The sequence below is a fragment of the Ptychodera flava genome, chromosome 8 (assembly GCF_041260155.1).
Source record: "Ptychodera flava strain L36383 chromosome 8, AS_Pfla_20210202, whole genome shotgun sequence".
NCBI classification, from domain to species: domain Eukaryota; kingdom Metazoa; phylum Hemichordata; class Enteropneusta; family Ptychoderidae; genus Ptychodera; species Ptychodera flava.
The window spans coordinates 40,715,210-40,728,479 of NC_091935.1; the positions used below are offsets into that span (position 1 = coordinate 40,715,210).

Sequence of the window (13,270 nt, forward strand, 5' to 3'; positions counted from 1 at the left end):
TGACCAAAAATGGCAAAAATTGCCCCAAAATTACAAAATTGCAGATTTCATCATAATTTCCACAAATATCATTAAGGTGATCTGTAGGAACCTGTATACCAAATTGCAAAGCTATCAGATGACTAGTTGTGGAAATACACATTTTTTGTCCAAAAGTTGCAAAAATTGCCCCAAAAATACAAAATTGCAGATTTCATCATAATTTCAATAAATATCATTTAGTTTATCTGTAGGAACCTGTATACCAAGTTTCAAAGCTATCAGATGAGTACTTTTGGAAATACACATTTTTTGACCAAAAATGGCAAAAATTGCCCCAAAAATACAAAAATACAGATTTCATCAGAAATTCCATACATATTACTTAGTTCCCCTATAGAAACCTGTATACCAAATTTCAAAACTATCAGACCAGTACTTTTAGAGAAATACATTTTTTGACCAAAAATGGCAAAAATTGCCTTAAAAATGCAAATTTGCATATTTCTGCACAATTTGAACAAATCTGAAATAGATCATCCCTAGGGACATATGTACCAAATATCAAAGCTATCTGACTGGTAGTTTTGAAGAAGATTTTTAAAGATTTTTTTACCAAAAATGACAAAAATTGCCTTAAAAATACAAGTATGCAAATTTCACCACGATTTGAACAAATCTGACTGAAGTCACCCTAAGTAAACTGCATATCAAATTTCAAAGCAATCGGACAAGCGGTTCCAGAGAAGAAGATTTTTTAACCAAAAACACCAAAAAATGCCCCAAAAATACACATATGCAAATTTCACCACGAATTGAACAAACTTAAGTGAGGTCACCCCAAGTGAGCTGCAAATAAAATTTCAAAGCAATTGGACTTGCGGTTTCAGAGGAGAAGGCAATTGTTGACGGACGACGACGGACGACGACGGACGACGGACGACGACGACGGACGACGGACGACGGACGACGACGGAAAATCAACCTATTTGATAAGCTCCGCGTCGCTGACAGCGGAGCTAATAACAATGCAGACACATAGACCCATGATAACATTGCAGACACATAGACCCATATAATAACAATGCAGACACATAGACCCATGATAACACTGCAGACACATAGACCCATATAATAATAATGCAGACACATAGACCCATGATAACATTGGAGACACATAGACCCACGATAACACTGCAGACACATAGACCCATATTATAACAGTGACACTGCAGACACATACCGGTAGACCCATATAATAACAGTGACACTGCAGACACATAGACCCATGATAACACTGGAGACACATAGACCCATATAATAACAATGCAGACACATAGACCCATATAATAACAATGCAGACACATAGACCCATGATAACATTGCAGACACATAGACCCATATAATAACAATGCAGACACATAGACCCATGATAACACTGCAGACAATGCATGCAACATACATTTATGTCAACTATTCGGTGAAAAATGTCATTGTTTTACTATGTAAGGAGTATTGCACATAACGCTGCATACATGTATTTTGCACAAAATCAATTTTTTGCAAAGATTCATTCAATTTTTAGTAATTTGTTCACGAAAGGGTGAAATATTGGTCCGGTTGTAAGTTGGGTAAGAGAGATTTGTGAATTTTCGCAAATTTGTGAAATCACTCAATTTCCTAGCTTCTTTTTTCTCTTCTTTATAACATTTTAAAAGAATATAACTCAACTCTGGCTTGGTCAAATTTTGTGAAATTTTCGCATTTCATTCTTTAATTACTATATAGCAAAACAAAATATTATTTGGCAATAACGTGCTTGCACTTGACACAAAAGTCACTTCAATTTTGCTTATCATGATTTTAATCAATTTTGGAATGTCAGTATTTGAGTTCCTATGGTGGCTGCTCATTCTCCTTAGCAGCTCCCTGTCCTGTGGAACTCTCTACCCTTTGACATAAGAACCTCTCTTGATATCAACCTTCAAAAGACCCTTAAAGCATACATTTTTAGACAGCATTTTAAGTATCACTCAAAAACCACTAAGCATTTTCACTTTGAATATTGACATGATATACCTTTGTTGGATGGATAGATAGATGACTTTTGACAGTTATATTTGAAGTTGCTGGGGAAGCCATTGGCTATTAGATATGAACATTATCTCCAACTGGTGCATAATATAGCAACAGATGTCTGTATACATGACCATACTTGGCATTGCGATAAACTGTCCAAAGACAGTGAAAAATCATTCATTAATGTCTTCTTTATATAATGCTGTATCTCTCAAAGTGTTTCAGTTATTATAAATTTCATAAATCTTAGCAGCCTGACAAATACTTAATTTTTTCTGTTTGCTTTTAATTATATTTATGACATTACATGCTTTCTATCTATGCAAATACAGTATATATCTTAGAAAATTGTACCATACACCTAACAGACAAAATGTATCTTAATGAATTTAATTTCAGTCATTACACTTTTGGGACATGACATAAAATCTAATTTTCACCAATAAATTAGCTTATTAAACTTTAATAAAATTACTACCCTTTCAAATGAATGCTCATTTCTATGGAATTTCTCTTTCAAAGTATTATATACATCTGACATGCACTACACACGTCATTTTCACTGCCATTCAAGTCATTACATTACCCACACTTTATATTCAACTTCAATTGAGCTCCTTTATCCCATTTCCCTTCATACTTCTACATTATCTAACTGTCCTACATCAAAACTAATGAAAATAAAGCCAATTCCTGAGATATTAATGACACTAACCTCAACATGCAAAGACAAATACTCAAACTTAATTAACTTAAACAATTTCAAAATTTCTAAAACATGGAAATATTTACATAGACTACAATCAGTGTAAACAGGAAATTGGGCAACCTGGAGCATTGACATTTAACTTATTAAACTTGATTAATATTACTAAACTCACTGCTTTCAGTAAATTTGTACTGAACACAGAAAATACAGTTAATAATTTGTAGCAGTTACTAGCCCTGAATGTTTGGTCTGATCTGCAATGCAGTAGTTTGATTGAAAATATCAATGCTTTATAAAGATAAACTGTACTTGAACCTGGGAATGAAACGGTTTGACTGAAAGTGTTAGCGGTTTCAAACATTACATTGGACATATCTATAGGGAGGAAGTGATTTTGTTGCACGTGCTATCATTTTCAAAAATTATCATAATCTGAATTTGGACCTATCTACTGGATTGATATGGTTTGGGTTTCATTTAAAACTTCCAACAGACTGTACCAGTGGATTGTCAAATTTCAGAGACTGAATTAACAATAACAGCAGTATGACATGAACAACAGAAAAAAGAAGCAGATTGTAGTGATATACAGATCATAGGAAGTAACAGTAAATGTGAAAGCTATGAGGTGAAAGTGTATGAAAAACGTTTACGAAAAATGTTGAAAAATTATTTTGGCTATCAGTGAAAATTATGACAGTAGCATTCAATGATCAGAAATTAAAGTCCTATCCAAATTTTAATAGTGGAGTCATGGTTGTGCTAAATACAGAAAAATGAAAAATCCAGCATCAGAAACATCATAAAAATTGAAATATCCGCTTTAAAATATTTGTCGAATGGAATTAAGTCTGTCAAAGATGAAAGACAATCACTGTTTAACCAAACTGGATGCAAGGTTGATTAACATTAACAGTATTTAAAAGCTATCTACCGCTAGGTGGGTTTGTATCCATTGCGAGAACTAACTTGTGTCCAAGTTTGTAACCTCAACTTTCAATGACTACATTGACATGATAAGTGTGAAAGACAACACAACAGGTTTGCAAATTTTTTGGTGTTGATGTTTGATCAAGCTGACAAATTTGAACACAGCACTCTGGTCTGCAGCACAAGTTGTTATTGTAATTCATGCATAGTCAGAGTGTCAGTCCCCGCCATAGTCTGATCAGTTCCATGGGGTGGGGAGGGAGGTTTTTTGTGCAACGGTTTACCTCATTTGATTTTATTAATTTTGACTGTGATATTTAAAATAAAGAGTTCAGCTCCAAATCGTCTGACTGCTTTCTTTATAACTACAAGTAATTTTATTAATTTTGACCGGGGTATTTTAAATAAAGATTTCAACTCCACACCGTCTGACTTCTTTATATATTACCGACAAGTCTTTATCTCCTCTCCAACTTGTGTATACACCACAGTGTCTATAATTGCTCCGAAAACATTGCCAACTTGCCAATCCGGCTGTCTGTATCAGCGGATTAATTGATTAAGTCAACACTACAGCTGTCACACACGTAGTAAAATAGGGAAATGGTTGAAGATCACAGACACAGTGTCACAAAAAAAACGCAAATCTGAGCAGATATAGAAGTCAATCGAAATTTAATGACTATCAAAAGTATTGCTCTACCGATGAACTTTTACATGTCTAAAAGATCATCTTGAGCCAGAAAAACAAAATACATTTTTGAGTCAGTCATGGTCCGATGTCGTCTGTAAGAGCAGAAGTTGGAAGAAGAACCTTTTGACCTCAAAGCTGTTTATTTCCAGTCCAGAAGTAAACATATTTCCCATGATGCATTTGATGTTATATAATGTCAAAGTTTTTACATCATGCTCAAAATGAACAAACGTTTTTGTGAGCACGCTACACAACTGGTTTTATTCAATCCTACGAAATCAAAACAAGGATTCAATTTGTATCTTTTTTGTCACAAACAGTTGCTAACGATGAGTTCGAGAATATAACCAAAACTTCTGTAAATCCTGCACAGAAAGAGCTGAAGGGCGAGGTATCACGTTTCCTGCCTCTGCATCTACACAAACCTCCTTGGTCAATCGAGGTGGTAGCTTCAACAGCCACAGACAAGAATTTTTTTCTCCTTGTTGCACGGCTCGGACAGCATCAACTGAACGAACACTGCTGCAGGCAGCTCAATATAGATTATGTCATCGTGTATGCTGGTGTTATACACTATCCATATTATTCGATGCCACCATCGTCACCGTACATCTAGTGTCTATCGTAAACGTAGCACACCGTCATCGACTGTGACCAACTCCTTTGCCCGGCCTCCCCACTAATACATCAGCGACTATCCATACCAATGAAGTTCTCACCTACCGGTATTCCAAAAGAATCTCCACCATGTGCACATCGTATCAACAAAAAATCTTGAATGGCAAGGAACGCAACTTAGACTTCCTAGTATTACCCCTGGGTAATACAAGGCTTACGAATTTGCTGACATTTTCTTGCCTGTTCTCGTTTTAAAATGTTAGTGTGTTTTTCCCTTCCGTGTCCATGTCTAGCATAAGTTATAGTATTTTCTCCAAAGACGGACAGCCCTCGCTTCAGTTTCCGAAAACTAGATAGATAAAATCATAAACTTTTTATTCAGTTTTTTGTTTGTTAAAGTGCTGGTACTGCAAGCACGCTTTTTCAATAAAACGATTTCATGGTATTTGATACATTGTCTGTGTATTCTGTCTGTAAAAACGTCAGCGGCTGCGTTTAGGTTGTTGCACGGCACAAGAAAGGGTCCATGCTGACTTTTATATATTTTCACTGTATTGTTATGCACTTTCCACCATTATCATTCTTCAAACACGCAACTCAGAATGGCAGCACATAATATGAATGAGCTAAAAGCATGGACTTAGCTTTTTAAAGTCCTAGGGTAGGAAAATGTAGTCAGAAACTTCATCTATGTCATCAAAAATTTAGTAATGTTGCTGTTCTCCTTCAGGCCGTCAAGATTTATTTTAATTTTTCCTGAGCTGTCTCTCCACATGGCTTGTGTTATTGATGTTTTAACTTTTCTACATTTTCTCTCCTGATCGGTAGGACGGTAGCCTAGTTGATTTCATCACAGACAAGGAGCTTTAATTTCTCTCCGCGATAATATTTTGAGCATCCACGGTCTTAGATTTCAGGTTTCCAATTTTTTCCCAATATTTTCTCTCCACGACTGATCGCGCCAGGTCGTGGCTGTACAGTGTTGAATTTTAATGACATTTTTCTCAATGACCGTGGCTTTCAGGTATTCGACTTCATTTTCTGTCCACGACCGGTTGAGGTCGTGGCCGTAAAGTGTTGAATTTTTCCCGATATTCTCTCAACGATTGGTCATGAGGTTATGGCTTTCAAGCTTTGACTTTTTTCCCGGTAATTTTTCTCAATGACCAGTCGTGAGGTCGTGGCTGTAAACTGTTGAATTTAGCCCGACATTTTCTCAATGATGGGTCATGAGGTTATGGCTTTCAGGCTTTGATTTTTTCCAGGTAATTTTTCTCCATGACCGATTGTGAGGTCGTGGCTGTAAGTGTAAAGTGTGGAATTTTTGCCAACATTTGTCTACACGACCGGTTGCAAGGTTGTGGCTTTCAGGTTTTCGACTTTTTTGGTAATTTCTCACAATGGCCGAGCACTAGGGAGCTCCATTACTGTTTACTTATGAAAAATAAGTTGTGTACCTTTCTGTTTATTTACGAATTCATGAATATTTTAAGCGTCCACTAGTTTTATGGACGACATCATTACACTGTGTCTGTGATCTTCAACCGTTTCCTTATTTTAATGTGTGTGGGACGGCTGTGGTGTTGACTCAATCACTTAATCCGCTGATACAGACAGCGGATTAGCAAGTTGACAATGTTTTCGGAGCAATTACAGTGGTGTATACACAAGTTGGAGAGGAGATAAGGACTTGTCAGTTATATATAAAGCAGTCAGACGGTGTAGAGTTGAACTCTTTATTTAAATATCACAGTCAAAATTAATAAAATCAAATAATGTGAACTGCACAGTAAGTGAGGCTACCCACAATTCTCCATGATCTGTACACACTGAAATCACTCACTGAACTGAAGCAAATTTCATCTGTACACAGAACAACTAGGTCAATATTTCAAAATTCTGGCATCATAGTTCTGATCATCATAATTTTCTGATTTCTCACTGTGAATAATGAGAAGATCACCCAATTTTCCGCGAAGGAGATAGCAATTTTGTAATTTTGTCGACACAGATTTTTGACAGCCATACACAATATTTTCAAGGACACTAAGGGAATAAGTTGCATCTGTGTTGGCAAAAGAAAGGGTATTGATTTTTTTAGTGTTTGTGACAAAGGAAATTTGCATGTCGGACAGGTGATATGATGAGACCATCTTAGTTGCTGATAACTTTATCTTGACAAGTGTGCAATTTTTAGCACTTCCAAACATCGAATCTCATTCAATTTACTCTTGAATTTTAAACATAATCAATAATTTTGGAACATAGTTTTAACAAATAATCCTTAACCTAAATTGTAAGTTAAAAATTGTTAAGAAACTGATAAAATTGAAAAAGCCTTTAGCAAAAAATGTCTGAGTGAACAAATCAAGGGGAATTGAGGGTAGCCTCACTTACTGTGAACCGTTGCACAAAAAACCCTCCCTCCCCACCCAAGGGGACTGATTTCTTTCCCCTGTGGTCTGATTGATTCTTATTCAAACAATGCTGTCATAGGGTAGTTTTGAAAACCATGTGTACAGTGTTGATTCCATCTTCTAGTTGTATTATTATGTCAAAGTGTTTCATTGGTTGAATATCACTCATTATACTCATTATCATTAATGTTCATTTTAAAATTGTGATGTTAAGTTTTATGCCACAGCTAAAACGTTAATCCGTGAGTTTTGGAACTGTTTGTACTCTGTCAAAACGAGACTTTTTATAACTTATTGTACCTTTATGTATTGCTCACATCTTTGGAGTAAGTTCACAAATCAGTGTATCAATAATGTTCGCGTTGCATATAACAATGGTTTTAGAATCTTGTTTGGTATTGACAGAAGATAAAGTATCTCGAACACTTTTGTTCAGAGCAACATTTTGACTTTCTAAAATAAACAGCGCACTTTACGCTCGAAAATTTATATGAGGTTGATGAATAGTGAAAATTCTCTTATTAGTGCTGCTATCAATACATATATTATGTGTGGTAGCCTGTTCTGGAAAAGACTGTTTTCTGATTGCTTTTTAAGTTTTCTCTGTCTGATATTTTTCATTTCCATTGTGTATTAGTTTTTTTTTTTATAGCTTGTGTCCCCCCTTTTTTTCCTGTACATTTTTGGTGTATGAGCTCTCGAAATAAATAAATAAAAAATAAGAGTAAAACAATCATACTCTTGAAAAAACTTCTGGCTGTCTATTAACTTTGCAAATCAATTGGTATCAGAATAAAATTCATTACTGTAAAATAATTCTACATTGGTCATCAGTGCATACGTCTCTGTTTCCACTATGCTCATATGAATTGCTATGTAGTAACAAAGCAAGACCTGCTGACAGCTAGTCACTAGCTCTAGGTTCATAAATTTCTCTACTTAATTTTTTCATTCATTTTCATATTTCCTTGAACTTGTCTCATTTTTACTTCTTTTGTCCATTTATTTGGAGTTGAACTATGTCTATGGCCCCAGCAGGAAAAAGTAGGCCGTTAACGTGTTCAAAGTTACCGACACCAGCCAAACCCCAGGAGCCAACCACAATCTTGACTACACACTATCTATTCATCCCCCTCACATCAAGAAACAGAAACAAAATCATGATGTATATCGTAATTCACACCATTTCGCTACAGCAGTGTGAGAAAACTCCAAGTGATGTTGGTTGGCGTTTGACATACTTTTCAAAACACATTCCACTAACCAAACTCAGCAAAATGGCAGACATAGCCACTGCCAATCACACAATCTATCAAGTCTTTTACTTGCATATGTCCTGTTCTTGATAATCAACGCTCCTATTAAATTTGTTGTCAGTCAACAAACCATTTGATGATGCGGGCTCTTCAATTAATGATAACAATATTTATTCCCTTATTGGACCCATTGTGGATACTTCCATCAGTTCATCTTTTGAGAAATAATAATTTTTTTGTTCTTGTCAAACCATTGGAGTTATTGCAGTAAATTACTAACAAATACACAATTTTCAGTGTCTGAAGGAAATTGTGCGTCATGTAAGGAGAACTAAGGTTTATTGACATTCTAAATGTACAATACTTACTCAGATATTGCCCATGCGAGTCCAAAACCATCATACGTACTCGTGCCTCGTCCAAGCTCATCAATTATAACCAATGAGTTCTCACTGGCAGACTAAACAAAATACAAGCCATTAGAAGAATACATTATCTTATGTTGGCTTGCGTTTGAAGAGATATGAAATAAATGACCAAACTGAATATGATGGAAGAGATTTGCTAGTTTTCTTCAATGCAAGTATTAGATCATGGATCTTCTTTGAATCAAAATAATTCTAAAGGGTAATGACTTCATGAAAGAAATTCTATGTATGAAACACAATGAATTAAAAATGAATAACATATAAGATGAATTATAGATCAGCTGTGAATTATAGATGAATGTTATGCAGGACTCCGTATAGAAATTCTCAATGAACAATTTTCAAAAAGGATTAGTCACATGACTGGCCTCCATGATATCTGAGGTCTGTCCATAGTTTAAGTTATATTGCTAGAGGGTCCTACCCAGTCATTCACTGATCTGTTCCATAATGCACGCAATGTCAATGGCTATCACATACTTTGCAGTGTATAGATTATCGCAACAAATCAACTAAACTTACCACATTTTAGATATTTAGATATTATTCCCTAATATTGTTCTTCATTCGGCAAAGGAAATATGAGTGATGTAATGACCGTATCACCACGAGTCAAAGACAAGAGGTGATACGGTCATTACATCACAAGTATTTTCCAAGTCAAATGAAGAAAAATTTTAGGGAATAATATATTTATCACATGCACAAGCCAAGTATTCATTATTTTTTGCAAAATTGAAAAAGATTTCCACAACAATTCCAGAAAACTTCTGAACTACTATTCGAATAATATCAATACGCCATAGGCAATAGTCTTCAGTTGCGTAAGTGAGGAACACGGCACTTACGTTTTCGTACACAGCAAATGCCAGATGATCTCACACAACATGAACCTTCAAAGAAGTTATACATGATTTCAAAGATAGCATAGGCCTACAAATTTAACTCGGACAAAGTTGCATTCTCTTTTGAGAACAAAAATCGACTGAATCTCAACAGCGCAAACACTGTGTAATGTCGCGCCCGACAGTAGGCCTACATTGGTTGCAGTGCTCACGGAATCAATACCTCCACACCATACACTATATGCACTGTGCCATCAGAATCAATACCTCCACACCATACACTATATGCACTGTGCCATCAGAATCAATACCTCCACACCATACACTATATGCACTGTGCCATCAGAATCAATACCTCCACACCATACACTATATGCACTGTGCCATCAGAATCAATACCTCCACACCATACACTATATGCACTGTGCCATCAGAATCAATAACTCCACACCATACACTATATGCACTGTGCCATCAGAATCAATACCTCCACACCATACACTATATGCACTGTGCCATCAGAATCAATACCTCCACACCATACACTATATGCACTGTGCCATCAGAATCAATACCTCCACACCATACACTATATGCACTGTGCCATCAGAATCAATACCTTCACACCATACACTATATGTACTGTGCCATCAGAATCAATACCTCCACACCATACACTATATGCACTGTGCCATCAGAATCAATACCTCCACACCATACACTATATGCACTGTGCCATCAGATCAATACCTCCACACCATACACTATATGCACTGTGCCATCAGAATCAATACCTCCACACCATACACTATATGCACTGTGCCATCAGAATCAATACCTCCACACCATACACTATATGCACTGTTCTTATGAAGACTTACTCTTAATATAGAAGCAGTTTCTAACATTTCTGACATAAATGTTGATACTCCTTTAAGTTGACTGTCTCCAGCACCAACTCTTGCAAGTATTGAGTCTACTATACTAACTCTAGCCTTCTGACATGGTACAAAACATCCAAGTTGTGCCATTAACACAACAACTCCAATCTGTAGAAAGACAATACAATGGTAAAGCATTAGTACATTCACAACAACATCTGCTGTGAAGACACCTGGTACAGATGATCTAGAGTCAAAACTCGCTCCTCTACGATGTTTCAGAATCTGTCTCTTATTCATAATTTCAGGGAAAACCAAACAGGGCATAGACAACTCAAACAGATTACTGTATTGGTGATACTACAAACATACAGTCAGACTGACTTTTGTTTAAAAATGAGAAAATTGACAAAAAATTTAAATATGCAAATATTATAATTATTAGAACATATCTGAATGAAGTCAGGTATAGGGATATACACGAATAGTAAATCTTTCCCAACTGCTAGTATTGACCAAATTTGAAGTCTGACCAGTAGAGTTCTTGATCAGGAAGTGATGACTTTGAGAAAATGTGCAGCTTTAGCTTATAGGAAGTTTGGGGCCTGAGCCAGAACACTTAAAGAGATATACCAAGGCAGAACAATAGGAAGGGAATACGTCTAAATTATTGACAATCTTAGTCCTACCTGGTATTGCTAAAATTATTATGCACATTTGAAAGGTGACAAAACTTATTAAACTCACCCTCAGTTTGACATCAAACACACTTGTTATATCAAATGTTTAAGAGAAAATTATGTTTTCACCAAACATGAGAATACTGACCTTAAAATTTACATATGCAAATTTGTCATCATTTGTACACATCTGACTAAAGTCATCCCTATAAACCTGCATAAAACTTAGTCTTTGAAAGGTGTCTGACAAGTGGTATAAGAGAATGATAAAATCTCACATCCCAAAGGACCTGGGATCAGATTTCTCACACTAGTTGGGGATATTTTGTATCACACTAGCCACAGGCTCACATTTCCTTTTCACTTTTCTCACATGACCACAAAATGCATTAAATTCACAATTGAAACATTGAATGTTTCACTGTATCAGCCTTATCCTACTTCACGGTCATCTAGTATTCCCGATGTTTCATAGACAGGGGGATGGGGGATTACCCCTCTGCTGACATGGTGGCACCCCCTAGTAATTTGTCAGGGAAGACAGCCCCCCCCCCCCAATGAAATGGTGCCAGTCACACCTCAGAGATACAAGTAGAACACATGAACTGGTGAAACCCCCCCTTAATTTTCTGGTAAAGGGGAAAATCCCCCTGTTGATGCCACCCTGGATGAAACACTGTATTCCATGTCACTAATGCGAATTCCGTTGCGAGTTCCACTGCCAATATTTCAACTTCTGCAACAGACAAGATATCCAACAGAAAACAAATAGCTATATGTTCCAAGTGGTCTATGTTCACCAGATATTTGGAAAATTTGGCCATCTTTTGTGAGTCTGTCACCAATGGCGTACAAAATCACCTAAAATCGTGACAATGTTGTTGTCTGCCACCCTGCTTACTTTGTAGTTCCGGTCTGTGTGATACTCATCGTACCATTGGATAATATTTTGCACATGGAATGAAAGGCTGTTGATAATCCAATCACAGCTCAGGTAATACATACTTCAGCGTGTGGGATGATTTCTGAGAGTGTGGGATTGATTTTTTTGCACACCATCAATCCTACACTCCCAGTGGCCAGGAACGGGAGAAAATGTTAATACCAATATTGGGGAGAAATCCTCAAAATTACAAATATGCAAATCTCTGCACCATTTGACCACAGCTGAATAATGTTTCCTTCAGGAACCTGCACTAAAAATTAAAGCAATTGGACAGGTGGTATGAAAGGAAATAAAAGGAAAAGGGAAAAACTGTGAACAAATCTGAACGAAGACATCCCTGAGAATACTTTTTACCAAACATCAAAGTAATCTACCAGTGGTTTATGTGAATAAGTTCCAAATGCCAAAAGTTGCTGGATATCAGATAGTAAATGTTGCCAGTCAGTCATTGATCTCATGAACTCTAGCTTTTTAAAGCAGAGACAAAAAGTACTAATGCTCTGCACAAAATCACAAACAAGCTCAAGATGCCATTGAATCTGTGATATTCCATGATACAGAGAGCAAAACACAAACATCCTAACTTTCTGATGAAAACCTGATGAACTCTTTGAAATTATAAGATCAATAAAATGACATTTAAAAATTAGCCAATTATCAACTTAGCTGTACATTGGAATAAAATAATTAAAAAGATCACAAACAAGTACCACTGTAATTAATTTCAATTCACAATTACAACTGTTATATTAAATTTGGTGAAAATGTTACTCCATTTTCAGTGAACTTGCAAGTCAAACAGTCTTGT

At 36.1% G+C, this 13,270-nt stretch overlaps 1 protein-coding gene across 1 annotated transcript in view; it reads right to left on the reverse strand.

The window, feature by feature from the left end:
* LOC139139349 (DNA mismatch repair protein Msh2-like) overlaps nt 1–13,270 on the reverse strand; it is a 64,193-nt gene that overhangs the window by 15,437 nt on the left and 35,486 nt on the right. Inside the window, exons 18-19 of the mRNA XM_070708228.1 lie at nt 10,837–11,004; nt 9,051–9,142 (exon numbers count right to left, since the gene is read on the reverse strand). Coding sequence (XP_070564329.1) covers nt 9,051–9,142; nt 10,837–11,004 — 260 coding nt within the window. The remainder of the gene's footprint in view (nt 1–9,050; nt 9,143–10,836; nt 11,005–13,270) is intronic.